General features: G+C 42.7%; 1 protein-coding gene across 1 annotated transcript; it reads right to left on the bottom strand.

Moving 5' to 3' along the window:
* Nucleotides 1-3,659: 3,659 nt before the first annotated feature.
* On the bottom strand, nt 3,660-17,967 carry pa2g4b (proliferation-associated 2G4, b). Its single transcript, XM_017415177.3, has 16 exons — nt 17,765-17,967; nt 16,433-16,561; nt 16,231-16,336; nt 16,071-16,140; nt 15,884-15,976; nt 15,730-15,793; nt 14,859-14,937; nt 14,693-14,771; nt 14,472-14,605; nt 14,277-14,371; nt 5,995-6,122; nt 5,826-5,879; nt 4,397-5,735; nt 4,277-4,304; nt 4,030-4,052; nt 3,660-3,935 (listed from the first exon to the last, which is right to left on the bottom strand). Exons 1-13 carry the CDS (start codon nt 17,850-17,852, stop codon nt 5,676-5,678), a joined length of 1,179 nt encoding a protein of 392 aa, XP_017270666.1. The 5' UTR covers nt 17,853-17,967; the 3' UTR covers nt 3,660-3,935; nt 4,030-4,052; nt 4,277-4,304; nt 4,397-5,675.
* Between the last annotated feature and the right edge of the window lie 644 nt (nt 17,968-18,611).

The raw sequence follows: 18,611 nt of genomic DNA on the forward strand, positions 1-18,611 counted from the left end.
ATAAATAAATAAATAAATAAATAAATAAATAAATAAATAAATAAATAAATAAATAAATAAAATTACTGTTCCCGAAGAAGCGAGAGGATGCAGCTGAGTGCAGCCATCACCATGGCAACCGAAAGGACCGCTTGTAACATACACCGTGACTGCTCAGCCCGTTATCTTCCTTTTTAACGCGAAGCCTCCTTAACGCGCATGCGCAGAGGTTCACTGCAGCAGCTCCGACAGGTTTGAACAGGGGACGGAAAAATCTGCCCTTAAAACAGCAGCTGTTTGAAGTTGGAGGAAATATGGAGCTATGATAATCTGTTTTTTCCATCTTTACATAAATCCTGTATGTTTCAACTGAATAAAAAAATAATCTGTTGCTGGGAAAATTATATGTAAAAATGTGAGGATTTGGTTATGTTAGCTTTGTTTTTGAATTTGGTTTATTGTTTCTTTAATTCTGCTCAGTTTTGTTGTTTGGTGTTTTGTTCCCTGTGCCCTTTGTGTTCCCTTTTGTTATTTAGTTTTAGTTGCTGCCTCGTCTGCCTTTTGTTTTGTTCCTTTGTAAAAAGATTAGATTTACTTAGAGTTTTTCCATGTCTGCCAGCATTTTGGGTTCGGCCCACTCCCTAAAACCATGACAAAAAATGACAGAGAAATGAGCATTTTACATGAAATAGCTGTGACTGCTGAGTGCTGAATGACAGCTAAAATATGCTGAAGAAGCTGAAAATTAATTGTTAAGGATAAAAGAAGCAAAATGGTAGCTAATGCCTAAAGGAGCAAAAAGCTGGCTAAAAGCGAAAAGTAATGAAATGCTAGCTTAAAGATAAAAAAGCTGAAGTGTAGCAAAAAGCAAAAAAGTTACACAATGCTAGCTTAAAGGTAAACGTTAGAAAAGGCTGTCTAAAAGCTAAATGTAGCTAAAGGCTAATGAAATTGTCTTTTTAGCAAAAAGCTAAATATTCTCAGCTGCAAAAACTGTCATCTTTCCATCCACACAGATGAAAACCCCAGTTCCAACCCCACATCATGATGCTGCCACCATCATGTTTCACTGCAGGTATGGTGGTATTATAATGATCATTTTTTACCCCCACACAAGATATTTTTTGTTTCAGGAAAAGGTTTTGAAACAACTGATCCTGACTCATCACATAAACCAGGCATGTTAACGCGGGCGCGTGGCGCTTTTATATCCACTGAAGGCAGGTAAGTGGACTTTAATTCACCGCCTTCGCCACAGATCGAAGCTTCCAGTGCAGTGTATCCAAGCAGCAGACACAACACTGTCGCTGATGTTGGTCAAACATCACAGATCCTGTGTTTACACAGTTAAAAAGCAGACGTTTGAGCCAGAATTTGCCTTTGGCAGGGACCGTGTTTGTTTGTTTCCCCACTCCTCTCACTGGCAGCTTCATTTGTACCAACTAAACAGAGCGGGGCGTAAAACAGCTTCTTTGTTGCCTGGAAACACCCGGGCAGTTCTCTGAATATTTGCTCTGAGGGTGAAAACTTTGATGATCCTCTGTGCACACAGACGGAGCACGAGTTCAGTCAACAGACAACAAGGCCGGTGGGTCACATGACTTCAAATAAACAAAAAGGCTGATTTCAGATGTTTCAAATGTGCAATAAGTTCTCATGTGTTCTTAGAAACATGCTATGACAAATCTTAGTGACTGATTACGATTTGTCAATTTTATTGCTTGAATGAGCACGTCGCACCTTTTTTTCCTTCAAACCAGCACACCGAACGACTTCTCTGTTTTCTGCTAATTAATCAACACCGTTTGTCAACTTTTAGTTATCTGCAGCACAATCGCCAAAGCCCCAGAAGCCACAAAATCCTTCGTCCACATCATTTGCACATCTGCGTTAAAAGTCTGAGGTCAGCATCTTTTTTTTTTTTTTCTTGTGCTCCTGCAGAAGCAGAAGTGGTGGTCATCACGATCATGAGTCGGCGGTGTTGAAATGCTGCAGGCTGTGATGCAAGAAGGTCAAAGTCACCGTGGCGCCGGGTCTCCTGTATGTCAGAAGAAGGAACCTTGGTTTTGGCAGAGTTTAAAAAAACACAGCTTTAGGGTCAAAGCCACAGATTATTACTTCAGTCGGTGGGAGAACCTGATTTAAAGAGACAAATAAAGTTCAAGCTCGTCCCTTTTTGTCTCACCCTGTGTAAATGTTTATGTCAGCATTTATTAGGGTTCAACATTACTGCTAAATATAATCCAGTAGATCAATTAGGGAGTCACTTTTTTGCATGATATCCTCTGTGAAACTTAAATGGTTTAATAATTTTGATATGTGTAATTGTAGGGAGGGGTTTTTTTGTTGTTGTTTAATCAGCATCATCTAGTGAGCTTTCTTTTTGCCTGCAGCTGTGAACCCAGATTTTAAAAAAAAGTATATTAAATCCTTAATATTAAAGATCAACTCGGTTAAATAACACGTTCAAAAGTTGCGAAAAACACGTCTTTTCTGCAAGGTGACGCCGCTGTGCATTCAGCAAATAAATCTCATAACACAGGCGACTGACTGCAAGGACAAAGAGCCTTTTCAACTTTATGCTGCAAAAGACAGGATGAGATATGAAGACGCCACGCAAGGACAAAAGACCGAGCGCATTTGGAAAATTGTCTTGACTCCTGTCCAGATTCCGGAGTACAGACTCTCAGAAGGACAAAGGGAATTCCGTCAGGGTTAAAGAACTGGAGCTGTTTGCGTTCTTTGGCACATGACAGTCTGTTTGTTTGTTTTGTACATCCTACACCAGTGGTTCCCAACCCCGGTCCTCGAGGAACACTATCCTGCATGTTTGCATTGTTTCCCTGCTCTCACTCACTCATTTAAATCAGGCGTGTCAGCGCAGGGAAACATCTAAAACATGCAGCATTGTGTTCCTCCAGGACCAGGGTTAAATCAGTCTGTGAATTTGTCATTTTTACTACCCTGGTCTTTTAAATAAGCATTGTATAGACTTTACAACCTGACTGGACTCTGTAAGACTTAAGTGTCTAATTTTATTTCCCCCAATATGGTTCTAGGCGGTATAAAGGGAATTGAAGTGTTCCTATTTTGGCTCCAGGACTGTTTAGTTTTACGCTTCCTCCTGGAGCAGTCAGCAGGAAGTGGGGTGGGATTTAAAGCTGGAAGTTACTGTGTTGCACACGCTGAACTTTACAGTACATGTCCCTGTTTCCTACAGCAGCTGTGGTTTTGTTTGGAATATTTTTTAGGATTCCAAGTTTAAATTGGCTTTGCTTTAAACCCAATCACCTCAACTAGTCAGCAACTTATTTTACATGTTGTTTAAATCCTAGTGTAAATTTTGGTCTGAAATTACTTTTCAAGTGTCAAATTTAAAGTGTAGATCCTAACCTGTTGTCAGCACACCTCAGATTGTCTGTTCAGCAGCTGTGTTTCACTTATTTTGCCCATCAGGTTTTCCTGCAACATTCAAAAATCTTTGCAGCCATGTCATTATTTCGCAACTTATGGGTGCTAAATTTTATTTTAACCATTGTTTCATCAAGTCTGTAACTAAAGTTTGTGTTGCAATTATTTAGATCTCGTCTCAATCTCGTCCCAACTGACTGTTCCCTATTAAGATAAATAAACCTGTTTTATCAGATTAGATCTTTTGAAACAAAAAGTGAGAACTTAGGTGGTGGGGATTTTACAAACCAAAACCTTTAATCACAGTATAAACAAAACCAAATGACAAAAGTTGAGGAATTAATAAGAAAGAGTTCAGAATGTCCAGGAGAAGAAGCCTGACAAGCAGCAGGTGTTAAATCTCCTCCTGAGCCTCAATCAGCTGCTGGTCCTCCTTCTGTCCTCAGGGGACACACGGGAGGCCTCAGGCTGTCCAGCTGTCCACAGCTGGGACGGGGACACGTCACTTGGACCTCTGCCTCATCTTTCTTCTTTTGCGCTTCAGCCTGCATACAGAATCGCGAACCCCAATCAGATGAAAACATCCAACACGACACTGAACTCAAGCCGCTGAATGAGAAAACCCACACAAAATCTCACCTGCGCATGCGCTTCTTTCTCCACTACAAACAAAACAAAAAATAAAAAATGGAATTAAGAACACACTCAAAATGAACAAACAGCCAAAATAACTAACTGTAAGACCCATAAATCGTAAACAGTTTCGACACAATCTCCAACGGCTGCAAAAAAGATTCACGCTTGCTTGCTGGCTACCTAACTAGCTAACGTATGTTAGCACCAGCAAAAGTCTATTTGTCTCACCACGGAAAAGTAAAACACCAACCTTAGCTCTCATTTCGAGAAGGGGGGGGCTGAAAATAGAAGAAACAAATCAAGGATTATTTTACTGGATCACACGATGAAGCTGATTAACTTGGATTCTGAAAACAGCTAATGTACTCACCGAACGCTAAGGAAGACGCTCTACGTATGACGTCACTTCAAGGCGACACTATATTTATACTGAATGTTACGCCAAATGTGGTGGACGGCTACTGATACATGGTAAATTGAGTTTTTCAGCACAGTACAGAGACACGAGACTATTTCATCGTTTTTAAAGCTACTTTAAAACTTCTGAGGTCTACAGTTTCAGCTAAACACTATATGTTCTTAGAATCGGATTTTTTATTCTTGTCATCAAGAATTTGATCTAATTTAGCTGTACTGTCTTTATTATACAGTACAGCTGTTGTGATATACCGTTAAGGCTGGTGTTGCTTTTAAAAAAAGGGGGATGGATGGAGTTGGTGTACAAAAAATTCATAAAGTCTAAAAGATTTTTTTCCCCCATATTTTAGCTCTTGAGAGACCACATAATTTAATCGCAGTAATAAAGTTTCCAATAAGGACTGGTTAACCTTTTAAAATTAAATGAGTAAAAAAATCACAATAAATTGTCTTAAATGCTCAGAAACAAACAAAACACAAGTACACAAATGATGCCAGATGGTTATTTATTGTTCCCAAAAATAGTCTCTGAAACTGGGATTTGTTTTACAAAAGCATCAATCTTTCTAACCAGTACAGACTTGTCGTGTAAAAACAGACTGTCAGACTCAGCTGTGGAACCAGAGGACTGGATGCTGAACTCTTGGCAGGAGAATAGATCGTCCACCACAGAGAAAAGAGAAATTCAAGGTCTTCATATGTCAGTTTTAGGAATTGTTATCCGGGTAACCTGCTGTGGACTCTGGGAAGCATCAACTAAAGCACAGACCTAAGAGTTAGAAGGATAAATGCTGCGATCAGTTTATTCAAGAGTGCTGACAAGTAATAATGACACGGTGACGAATGTGTCCACAAAGAGCTAACACTCCTTTCAACAGGCATGGATTCAGGTGTGTTTCACTGACATCACCGTGCATTCATCATCCTCAGCTGCTCTATCAAACTCATTTCATTTCCCACTTCTTCCACACAATAATGTCTGCAATAAGAGGTCAATGCCGTGTGTGTGTGTGTGTGTGTGTGTGTGTGTGTGTGTGTGTGTGTGTGTGTGTGTGTGTGTTTCACGTGGAGTGGCAGAATGCAGGCGCAGCATCGTCCCAGACTGACATCAGCTAGATTCAGATGTGTTCACAGCGGCTCTGCCCTCGAGCGCCTTGGACAGTCGGGGCGGAAGGTAATGGCGCCGTCTGCTCTTTGGGTCGTCGGATTTCTGTCATCGTTTTGTTGAGATCTTATTCCGCAGCTTCGGTCTCCATCGCCTGTCCCGTGGCGCTCTCAACGGTCTTCGAAGCCTAGAGGAAACGCAAGCAAACCCCAGGTTTGAGCAAACGACTGGAGAGCGGGGCTCCCGGGTTCTCAAAACGCATTACTCTGAAAGTCACCTTCTTTTTCTTCTTCTTCTGAGTCTTCCTGCTGGCCGAGCTCTGAAGCAAAGCCTTTATGGACGCAAAGCAGACAGGCACGAGCGCATAAGGTCAAAGACGCAATATATCCAGAAAACTATTAAAGCCTTCCAGCTGAGTGTGTCGCCTCATCGGGGGCGTGTCTTACTTTCAGCTCAGGGTCCTCCACTTCGTGCTCGGACTTGTAAAGGTCGGGCTCGAAGAGGCAGCTGGTGATCCGCAGAGGTCCGTTAGCCATGAGCAGCACGGTGAACTTGAACTGGGCCACGAACTCGCCTGAACGAAAAACAAGCGTTGAAAGATTAGAGTTTGTTGCGACGAGTGGGGGACGGGCGGTGACTTTTGAATATTTAAAGTCTAGTTAAAGTGCGTAAATTCAAAGAGTTAACGTGACACCAAGTTGTTTCCTAACAGTGCTTTTTAAATTAGCTAAATTAGCGTTTGATGTGCTGAAGCTTCCTGTTAAATTAATCAGCCCTGCACGAACGAGGTGGTGGGGAGACAGGATGAGGGGAACTGGGTGTTAAATATTCAAAGAAAAATGTAATAATTAGTGTTTTTTTCCCCCTTAAAATGTCCATCCCTATGAACTACTTGACACTGGCAAAAACACGTCACATCTGCTAATATAAAAATTTGTCTGCATTAAATGACAGACTGTCGCCTTATTGAAGAGGTGTTCAGTATCACTGTAAGAGCCTAAACTAAGTTTTGTGATGGTTACATGTATAATTTAAGTTATTTTCTTTTGTATGGAACTTGGTTTTGAGATTAGCATTTTTATGTTTGTCCTGTGGGTGGCGCTGTGATGAAAAATATAGATCGTATGCATGTTGGAGTGAAGCCCAACAGTCTTTTGACCTCCGTTTACTTAGCTTATTCAGTTTACTAGTCATTTTGCTTGTCTGCATTTTTTGTACCTGTTTCATTTTGTTTAAGTAAACACTTAAACACAAGTCACGGTGGAGAATTACCTTTTTTTTTTACGGAAAAGAGCTAAGTTGGGAATTACGGGAGCGTCGGGCACAGGCTTCGCACCACAAGGACGTACATTTTTTCGTCAAAAGACTTGCTTCACATGGATTCTGGACTCTAAACAGACAGATTGGACGTTTTGGAAGCAAGAATGATGCCTGGAAGGAAGGAGAACGGAAAGCTGTAAGTGAGACTAGCCTTTGTTTATGGATAGCTGTTAGCTACAATCGCCGAATTGTGAGCTAATTGCTAAGTGCCGACAGGCGCAGTGGATTTTTGACTTTAACAACGTGTGGACAGTTTGCTCGTATGGATGAACAGGATATTGGAAAACGGACAGTAAAAATGACTGAAAAGGCTGTAGAAGAGCGCATAACCAAACAAATCCAAGCTCGTAGATACAAATTATCCCAGTTAACTACCATGAAACGAAAAATTGAGCAGTTAATGGAGGATGATGGAAATGCAGATGCGGTTAAAAATAACCTCTGTGTTGATTTCAGTAAACTGCAACAGGAGTTTTCGGACTTAAATGCAGGTTTAAGACAGTACATGACTGAGGAGGATTTTTTGGATGATCAAAGGAATTGGTTTGATCCTAAGATGGAGACAATCAATACGTTTTTCTGGAAATGTGAGGATTGGATGAAAGAGGTTTTAAAACGGGTTGAACTCGCTGAAACGTGTGATGAACAGGTGATACCTGAAGACAGTAGGTCAGCATTATCAAGGTCTACGAGACACAGCAGACACGGATCACAAAGAGGTAGCGTTTTTTCCACCTCTTCATCCGTCAGGATGAAGGCAGAAATGGAGCGTGCATCATTACAGGCTAAGGCAGCAGCTTTGCAGGCAAAGTTGGCAATTGAACGGGAAGAAGCAGATTGGCAAGCGCAGAAAAAATTTAGACTAGCTCAAGAAAAAGTACGAGAAGCAGAATTTGAAGCTGAACAGCAAAGAGTGGAAGCGTCTATAAAGGCTAAAAAGGAGATGCATGAAATGCACACTGCTTTGGCTGAGGCGGATGCAAAAATGGAAGTTTTGCAAAAATATGAAGGCACTCAAGAAGTTAAAAGTATTATAAGAACAGACGAAAGTGGGAGTAAAACAAAATCACATGCCAACGTATCACAACCGCTGCATAGTGTTTTACCCTCACACACTATGGGCCATGGTGTTCCACCCATGAAAGCACCCAGTTCTCCACACGCTATGAACACCACCCCCAATGATGGGCTAGTGATAGACAGTCTTTGCAAGGCAGTTTCTCAGCAAGCTACTGTAACCGAGTATCTTGTAAAGAATCACAAAGCATCACTGTTGCCTGACCTCACGATTCCAATATTCAAAGGAGATCCGTTGGAGTACAAATCCTTCATCAGAGCTATAGAGCATGGAATTGAAGGTCGTACTGACAGTAATTCAGATCGTCTTCAGTTTTTGTTGCAGTACACAGCAGGACAACCACATGAACTTGTAAAAAGCTGCCTTCACATGGAACCGTCAGTAGGTTACGCTCATGCTAGGCAGATGCTGAAGGACTTCTTCGGTGACGACTACAGAATAGCTGAAGCATATATCAGTGAAGTGTTGAGCTGGCAGACTATCAAGCCAGAAGATGGTACTGCTCTGCAATCCTTTGCTTTGTTTTTGACAAGCTGCTGCAATGCCATGGCAGATATTAGCTACATGGAAGATTTGGATAACACGACTAATATTAAGGCTCTGGTTAACAAACTTCCGTATAAGCTCAGAGAAACATGGAGAAAGAAGGCTTGTGACTTGCAAGAAAACACAAGGAAAAGAGTAAAATTTAAAGATTTTGTCGATTTTGTAAATAAGCAGGTTAAGTACATGCTTCATCCTCTATATGGAAATATTAAGGATTCAACAAGCGCAAAGGAACCTGCAAAACAGAAGTTAAAGGAGCAGCGTCCACAAACGACTCAACCAAAAAGGGTGTTCACTACAACTGTTTCTGTTCCTAAAGTTGAAAATAGAGATGATACAGACAGCTGCAAGCCGGAAAGACAAAGAACACAGACACCTCATCTAGATGCAAAGAGCAAACCTTGTGGATTTTGTAAAGGAGAACAACACACTCTTTCGTCATGCAGAAAACTGAAGAGTAAAACACATGCAGAGAAGATAGATTTCCTGAAAAGCAAGGGATTATGCTTTGGTTGTCTAAGACATGGTCACATGAGTAATGGCTGCAAGGAAAAGGCTCAGTGTCAAGAATGTTCACGGCTGCATCCTACACTGTTACACATTACTCCTAAAGAGTTGGGACAGGAAACAACAAGGGAAAGTTGTGAAAGACAAACAATATCAAGCGCTCTTGTTCAGATGAGTGAAAACTTTGGAGTCACTGGGGCCGGTAAGGAAGATTGTGTTCTGTCAATTATTCCGGTACGTGTTAAGTCACAAAAAGGAACTGAAGAAGTAACTACTTATGCCTTTTTGGATCCAGGTAGTTCTGCCACTTTCGCCACAAACTCACTCATAAATCAGCTGTGTATTACGGGGCGTAATACCAACATCTTACTGCGTACAATGGGAAAGGAAGCCTATGTGAATACTTCTGTAGTAAATGGGTTGGAAATAAGTAACCTAGATGGTGACCAGTATATACAGCTTCCAGAAGTATTTTCCCAGGAAACTATTCCAGTGGCAAAGGAGAATATTCCTTGTCAGGAGGATGTTAACATCTGGCCACATCTGAAAGATGTAAGGCTTCCTACCATCAAAGCTGAAGTTGGCCTGCTCATTGGAGCGAACGTTCCAAAGGCAATGGAACCACTGCAGATAATCAGCAGTGTAGGAAATGGACCTTATAGTGTGAGGACCAGATTGGGGTGGACAATAAATGGACCGCTCAGAGGTGGAAGTGCTTTTGTGGATGAAAGCAAACCTACAGAAGTGACTGCTAACAGAATCTCTGTTGCCAAGTTAGAAGAACTTTGGCAGCTTCAGTTTAAACTGGATTTTCCTGACATTGGACAAAGTGAAGACACAGAAATGTCTAAAGAAGATCATAGGTTCATCGAGATGGTGTCACAGTCCTCAGTGCTTGTTGATGGGCATTATACCATTTGTCTTCCCATGAGAAACAAGTCTCTGTCGTTGCCAAACAATCGATGCATTGCAGAGCAACGTGCGTTCAATTTACGAAAACGGTTTTCTAAAGATGCCAAGTTTTATGAGGAATATGTAGCATTCATTCAAAAGGGACATGCTGTGAAGCTTCACGAAGCTGAGTGTGAGTCTGCAGATGGAAAAATTTGGTATCTGCCTCACCATGGAGTCAGACATCCTGTAAAGCAAAAGCTTCGTGTTGTTTTTGATTGTGCTGCGAGTTTTCGGGGAACATCACTGAACCAGCAGCTTCTACAAGGACCAGACTTGACAAGCTCTCTACTGGGAGTGCTTACGCGCTTTCGACAGGAGGAAGTGGCATTTATGGCTGACATAGAAGCCATGTTCTATCAGGTTAAAGTCAGTAACGAAGACACAAATCTGCTCCGATTTCTCTGGTGGCCTGATGGCAATTATAAGCGGGAGCTCGTAGAACATAAGATGTTGGTTCACATCTTTGGAGCCACCTCATCGCCAAGCATTGCAACATTTGCACTTCAAAAATGTGCAGCAGATTTTGAGAAAGAGTTTGGCTACGAAGTGGCACAGACAGTCAGGAAGAATTTTTATGTGGACGATTGTCTTAAATCTACGGCCGATGAAGACACTGCAGTGACTCTTTGCAACAATTTGAGATGCATGCTGGCAAAGGGTGGATTTCGACTAACGAAATGGTCTAGCAACAACAAGAAGTTGCTAAACTCAATTCCCGAAGAGGAAAAGGCTCCAGGTTTTCAGGACTTGGACTTAAATCAGGACAACTTGCCAATGGAGAGGGCATTAGGTATTCAATGGTGTGCTGAAACTGATCAGTTTAAATTCAAAATCAACATCAAAAACAAACCACACACAAGAAGAGGCCTCCTGTCCCTGATTAGTTCAGTCTTTGATCCTTTGGGATTCATTGCTCCTGTGGTGTAGCCTGTCAAAAGGATCTTACAGAGTTTGTGCAGAGAAAAATATGGATGGGATGACATTCTCCCAGAGAACATTGTACAAAGTTTTAAACAGTGGTCTGAAAGTTTGCAGCTTCTTCAGGATTTTGGAGTATCCAGATGTGTTAAAGCAAAACAGTTTGGTGCTCCAGTCTTTGCCCAGCTGCATCACTTTGCTGATGCTAGTGAGGATGGTTACGGAACAGCAAGTTATCTGCTTATGCGCAATGACAAAGGGGAAGCTCAATGCGCTTTAATGATGGCAAAGGCAAGGATTGCTCCAGTTAAGACGCCAACAATTCCAAGAATGGAACTGACTGCAGCCACAGTGGCAGTTAAAATGGACAAGCTTCTCAGGAATGGGCTGGAATTGGAGCTTAAGGACTCTGTGTTTTGGACCGATAGCACAGCAGTGCTAAAATACTTAAATAGTGAAAGCGCGAGGTTCAAGACGTTTATTGCTAATAGAGTCACAAAAATCATTGAGAACACTAAAACATCGCAATGGAAGTATGTCAATAGCACTCTTAACCCAGCTGATCATCTGTCCAGAGGACTCGGTGTCGAGATGTTTTTGAAATGCAAAAACTGGCTGTCAGGCCCAGGATTCTTACTCAGCCCTGAAGATCAGTGGCCCAGGAACCCAGATCCTATGATGGTTGACTTGGATGACCCAGAGGTCAAAAGGGTCACTTCAGCACACATGACCATGGTTCAAAAACAGCCGGATGCAACAGAGCAGCTGATGAAGCATTTCTCCTCTTGGATAAAGTTAAAGCGAGCTGTTGCATGGTTTCTGAAATTGAAAGATCTTCTCAGAGAGCTGACAGCTAGCCGTAAGCAACAAAACGGATTTAATAAGAAGAGGAGGAATTCTTCAGTTTTCACAAGAACTGGCAAAGAAAGGCAGTTAACCTGTGAAGATTTAAAGAAAGCCGAAACAGAAATCGTGAAACACTGCCAAAGAAAGGAGTTTAGTGAGGACTTAGCATCGCTAAAGGAACATCATAAAGTGAAAAGGTGCAGCTCACTATACAAGCTTAATCCACTTTTGCAGGAGGGCATCATTCGTGTTGGAGGAAGGTTGAGTCGGGCAGCTTTGCCACATGATTCTAAGCAACAAGCTATTCTGTCTAAAGATTCCCACATCACTAAACTTGTGCTAGGAGACATTCATAACAAGACAGGTCACGCTGGGAGGAACCATATGTTGGCTGAATTACGTCAGAGATTTTGGATTCCTGGTGCAAATGGAGCCATCCGAAAGTTTTTGTCTAAGTGTGTCACGTGCAGAAGATTGCATAGTACACCTAGCAGCCAGCTCATGGCTGATCTGCCAAGATGTCGAGTCCAACCCGATGACCCACCATTCACAAGAGTAGGGGTTGATTATTTTGGACCATTCCTGTTGAAAAGAGGAAGAGGACAAATAAAAAGATATGGTGTTATTTTTACATGACTCGCCATACGAGCCATACATTTGGAAGTTGCGCCGTCACTCGATACGGATGCATGCCTCAATACTATAAGGAGATTCATGGCAAGAAGAGGGCAAGTTAAGGAGTTATATTCCGACAACGGAACAAACTTTCGATCAGCTGATTTGGAGTTGAAGAAGTCTATCAAAGAATGGAACGCAAGTAAGATCACGAAGACGCTGCAACAAAAGGGTGTCCAGTGGTACTTCAATCCTCCAGCAGGTTCCCACTTTGGAGGAAGCTGGGAGCGTCTGATTCGCTCAGTGAGAAAGATTCTGAACACCACTGTTAAGGAGCAGATGTTGGATGAAGATGGGCTTCACACTTTACTGTGTGAGGCCGAAGCAATTATCAACAGTAGACCCATAACAACAACATCTTCGGATCTGAATGATTTAGAAGCGTTAACACCTAATCATCTGCTTTTGCTCAAGGCCAAGCCTGATCTACCACCTGGAGTGTTCAACAAAGATGACCAGTATGCTAAGCGCAGATGGCGACAGATTCAGTATATTGCTGATGTCTTCTGGAAACGATGGTGTAAGGAATACCTCACTCAACTCCAAGAGCGACAGCGATGGCCCACATCCGGAAGAAACTTGCATGTTAATGATGTTGTGCTCATTGTCGATGACACCTCACCAAGGAACTCCTGGCCTCTTGGAAGGGTAATCGAGACGTTTCCTGACAGCAAAGGGTTTGTCCGTCAGGTTAAAGTAAGAACCAAGACCAACGAACTTTGCCGCCCGGTGGCAAAGCTGTGTCTCCTTCAAGAATCTGAAGATGGATAATTTTTTGTTATGGACATTTTGCAATGGGGCACATTGTTTAAGTAATAGTATAAAGATAGTTTAGTCGTCTTATCTAATGATTTGCTTAATTTTTCCCAAAGACAATGTGAACAATTAGGGGCCGGTGATGTAAGAGCCTAAACTAAGTTTTGTGATGGTTACATGTATAATTTAAGTTATTTTCTTTTGTATGGAACTTGGTTTGAGATTAGCATTTTTATGTTTGTCCTGTGGGTGGCGCTGCGATGAAAAATATAGATCGTATGCATGTTGGAGTGAAGCCCAACAGTCTTTTGACCTCCGTTTACTTAGCTTATTCAGTTTACTAGTCATTTTGCTTGTCTGCATTTTTTGTACCCGTTTCATTTTGTTTAAGTAAACACTTAAACACAAGTCACGGAGGAGAATTACCTTTTTTTTTTACGGAAAAGAGCTAAGTTGGGAATTACGGGAGCGTCGGGCACAGGCTTCGCACCACAAGGACGTACAATCACTGTGGAACATTTTAACCCTTATCCCTCATGGTTTCATATTAGGAGTCTCAGGAGAACTCAAACTACAGACGTATCTGAGGGGACTCGGCCTGTGTGAAGAGACTGAATGCTGTTCAGTCGTCTATTTTTACAAATGAAAACTGACATTTCCCACCACCAAGTGGGTAATATACTGCTGTCACGGGCACAGGTTGTCATTCTCAATATCCATCAGTCTCTTGTGGTTTGTTTTTATCTAATGTGAGCCACTCAGAGGAGCAGGAGGAAGAGGAGTAGGAGGAGGAGGATGGCATGTTGCAAAAACAGGCTGATTGATGACATCTCCCACCCCACGTATTTTGGTTTAGTATCTGACTGGATTTGTTCAGGTACATTAGCTGAAAGCAAATGAGACTGTTGTCACAACAACTGCAATGCGGTGGAGAACCAGCTCAAGAAACAAAAAAAAAAAAAGAAAAAAATTGCAGTTAAAATACTTCTGGCAGAAATGAGGTGGAGCTCAGCTCCTGCTTCTTGACTGACACAGCTTCCTCCTTCAACAACGAGAACTTTGTCCCCGTTCTTTAACGATTCTAACAATTAAAACTTTTGTGTTTCTCTTATCGGTCGGTCTACCTACTCTCCTTCTCATGCAGCACAGTGAACGGCTGCAGCAGCTCGTGTTTGGCGCACTCCACCACACCCAGCCTGGCCTTCCCTTCGTCCTCGAACGCTCTGAAGATATGAAGGAGAAGAGACGAGGTGAGTCGGGGCAGCCCGAGGGGACTATCGCAACAGTTAAAATGAAAAATAAAGGGGAGCGAGAAGACGTCACCTCAGAGTGAAAGGCATCGTATCGAAGCGTCGCTCCACCTCGCTGAAGAACATGCGGGATGCCTTCATCTTCAGGCCGTATTGCCTGTTCGGGTCTCGTTTGTAAACTGTGATCCTCTGACCCAAGTCCTTCGCCTGCGTCGCAACAGAAAAAAAAACCCATTCACTTTGATTCAGATATGAGCAGAAACTCTCATCATATCAGAATCGCCCCCCTCTGACCTTCCCCTCTCCGGTGCTGACGAGCACGTCCACCGCGTACACCTCGTGCACTTCAAACTCGGCCTTCTCGTGGTCCTTCCTGGAAACACAAAGCGACGTGGGTCAGCCGCGGGTCACAGAGAGCACCGTCGGGAGTTCGACAGCCGCCCGCCGACGAAAAACTCACTTCTGTTGGTCAGCGGGGTTCTGGATGATGGTTTTCTCGCCGTCGATCACGTGCTGCTTGAGCTGGTGGGACAGCATGCCTGCAGACGGCCAATCAAATCAGTCAAGCGTCTGAATCGTACCCGAACGCTTCGGGTACGGGATTGAGGGGCAAAGACAAAGTAAAATAAAAATGGATGGGGCTGCCTGAGTGGGCTCTTGTTCTTCAACAAAATCTGAGGCCATTTCCGGGAACCTAGATGCTGAATAATGTCAGATATTCGACTCGAGCTTTTAACTAGTGTTATGATGCTTTTAGATTGTGTTCTGCTGATTGTACCAAATCAGTTTTAGCTTCCTCGAGAGACGTCTTCAAAGTCCCCCAACATTCACGCTGCATTTTGGGGGAAAATGCTATTTTTCTGGTTAATTCACACTTTGGGTTTGGTTGTAAATGTCAAACTTATTATCACTTCGTTCTGATGTCCACCGTTAAAACACTCGGTACGTTTTTTATTTTTTTTAATGTCTCTGCTGCAACACCTTTATTATACCAACATGGAAATGAAATTATTAATGTGTTGATACTTTATTAAAGTTAGCATAATGTTAAACGACGTATGATATACTCCTATGTTGTTTTCACAGCAGAGACTCTTTAGTCGGTGCTCTGAACACGAGGACTTCTTGCTTTATGCTGCTTGTTGGCATTAAGATGTAGCTTCTTTGCTCACTGCAGGTTTATTTAAACTCATAAAATCACTAGTTAAGGACAGTTTACTGTAACTGCCCCAGAAAAAATATAAATACTCCCATTAAACCTTGACTGGCCCAGGTCGCCTTTAAAGAGACAAAAATCTGGTTAAAACCGGTGAAATCACAGCCACACCCACCTTCAATGGGGGAGCATTTAAAGGACTTGGAGATCTTGTTCCAGGCTTCTGTGACCTGCGTGTTCTGTTGGAAAGGAGTGCGACACGTCAGACGAGCTGCAAAAAGTATTCCTGTTGGTCAAATAAGGAGAGGTGGTGGTGGTGGGGGGGTTACCTGGTTTCCTGGCTTGACAAGCCGGAGAGCGGCTTCTGCACAGAGGTGAGCCGCTTTGATGACATCGGCTTTCCGCCCCGTCACAGGGTTGTCCTGAGGGGGACACAGGGAACAAGTTAAGCACCGGAAGCCTCCCCCGCTGGTAGGTGGCGGCGTAAATGTTCTCGCAGAGCGCGACAGAACGCACCTTGCTCGCGCCGACGACGAAGCTGTGAGCCACGTTTGAGATGAAGCCGTCGACGTGCACGCCCAGATCGCTGCCCGCGCAGAAAACAACGACGCAATGTCAAGAGAAGACACGGCTGTTTATTAAAAACAACGCGACAACAAAGACCGGACTAACTTACATCTTTACCAGGTCCCCGTCCTTCAGCTTGACTTCAGGGTCACTTCTCAGAGGGGAGAAGTGGCACACGCAGTTGTTGACCGACACGCAGGTAGGGAAAGCGATGCCTAAGGGGGGAGGAAAAAAAATAAAGAGCCAGAATGAGAGAATGCTGAGTCAAAGACACATCAATGGGAACTCGTAAATGCAGCAAAAACGCTCACCTTTCTTCATGTCTTTTTCCCTTTTGAAGATTTTGCCAGTTTCTGCCACGATCAGTGCATCTCCTTTCTCACACAGGCTGAGCACAGAGGCCCCAGCAGTGGCTGCAGCGACCACCGTCTTCAGCGCCTCTGCAGGGCAACAAACACAGGGTGTGAAGGACAACGAAGTGCTCAACGCACCAATACATCCGCTCATTGCCGTCCGCTCAGAAACATTTCAAGGGGGAAAACGACGGGCCTGAAATAAAAACCCTGTTGACGTTTTCACGCACTTCATCTGAATAGATCTGTTCAGTATAGACTGACGCGCCACAATCATCAGGGGTTTCTAGCAGCGAGCCGCACTAAACCTTTTGGTTCTAAAAGCAGCCATGAAACATTTTCAGAGAGGCTAAAACGTGACGGAGCAGACGGCAGCTGCATAAACAAACCAGGGTAAGAGCAAATTAGGTGGCTAAAATCAACACAGCAGATCAGCTGTTTTAAAAAAAAAACAATAACTCATCAGAAGGACAGGCTGGGCTTTTGTGTCAAATAGGATTCAGGAGTTTTGGCAACAGCTGATCTAAACCCCCTGTTCAGAGGAACACATTTGAAACAGCATTAATGTTGTTCATTTATGGATTTTAATTCATATGGAGTGAGATCAGCTCAGATGTTCAGTTTTTACACTTTATTAAGTATGATTAAACTAATATAAGTAAGTGTGGGCTCACAGATTAACATTTCACTAATATAGAAACATAAAAGGTTTAGTTTAACATTTAGAACAATTTAGACGAGTTTGCATAATAAGAACATATCACCTCCTCGAGATGCTTATTTTAGCCTGATAGCACTATATATATATATATATATAAATTTGAGCTATTACTGGACAATGGGGATGATAAACTATTCTGCTTTAAAGTGGTTATTATAGGAAAGCTTATACTTTTATTTTATGGAAACCAGGTGTTTAAATTTACATGAAATCCGTGAATAAGCTGCACTTTTTTAATTTAAATATATACAATACTTTTTGTGTGTGTGGAAACTACTACTTGGCAGCAGTTCCGGCTAGCTAGCGGTTGCTAATCAGTTAGCTCAGGCACAAAGCTAGCTCCAGAGCTCCGTCAGACACCGGGGCATCCAGATCCAGAAAGCAGCGGGATTAGCTGCCTGTTTGTTTGCAATATCCACGTTTTTCTCTTGGCTACACACACTGGCCATCTCCCTAATGCGATCCAGTCCCGCTACAGCGGCACATGGCACGGCTGCTAGCTAACATGACCGATCAAGATACTTGTACACCGATCAAACTGGCGACTCTGTAGCGCTTTCATCGCTTACGATTTGCGATCTCCGCTCCCATCTTGTACTTGGTAACCACCAAGTCTTCGGCGATGGTCTGCTCCTGCGTCTCGTCATCTCCGGACATATTGGCACTGTACTGACCGCGAACTCCGAGCAACTTTTTCTATTTTGTCTTCTTGTCGCCCGCGGCGGGTGTCAGTCAGTCATTCGTTCATACAGGATGGACCACGCTGCGCGCAGCCCCGCCCCTCCCTGCTCCCAGCTGCCAAAGAAGCACTATTTTTTGTCAAGATAATTCACGTCTAGCTTGGAGCGTTTCGTCCACCAACACGGGGGATTTTAGCGTGAAAATGCACAAAACTCATCATATTATCACAGTGACACTTCACAACAAACAAACAAACAAAAAAATAAAAGAAGGTTTTATATTCACCAGATACACATATCTAAGAAAAAACTGCACAAAACAATGCAATTTCAATTAATTCGTTGTTGCAATTAGAGGAGAGTTGCGTTGTCCTTTTCCTGCTTTTCACTTTGGTCAGACAGTTTTCGAAAGTATTTACCTTTGGGCGGACAACTGAAGCAAAAACTGACTAAAGTTTGTCTCTATAATGTCGAACGATGCACGGAGTGATTTTATTACATACATATATTTAGCTTGAGTTTAGACGAAAACGGGGAAACGCTAACGTTAACTCTCTTCAATTCTTTTATTGCGCATGCGTAGATCACATTGACGCCTTCCTGATGTCGTTCTTCCACAAAACTGCCAGCCTACAAATTGGTGTACGTTGATCAAACATTGAACAAAACAGTCAGTGAGTCTTTTTTATTATAAAATTATTATATTTATTTTTAACAAGCATAAAGACAATGTAAA

This window comes from Kryptolebias marmoratus, linkage group LG8 (genome assembly GCF_001649575.2).
Source record: "Kryptolebias marmoratus isolate JLee-2015 linkage group LG8, ASM164957v2, whole genome shotgun sequence".
NCBI classification, from domain to species: domain Eukaryota; kingdom Metazoa; phylum Chordata; class Actinopteri; order Cyprinodontiformes; family Rivulidae; genus Kryptolebias; species Kryptolebias marmoratus.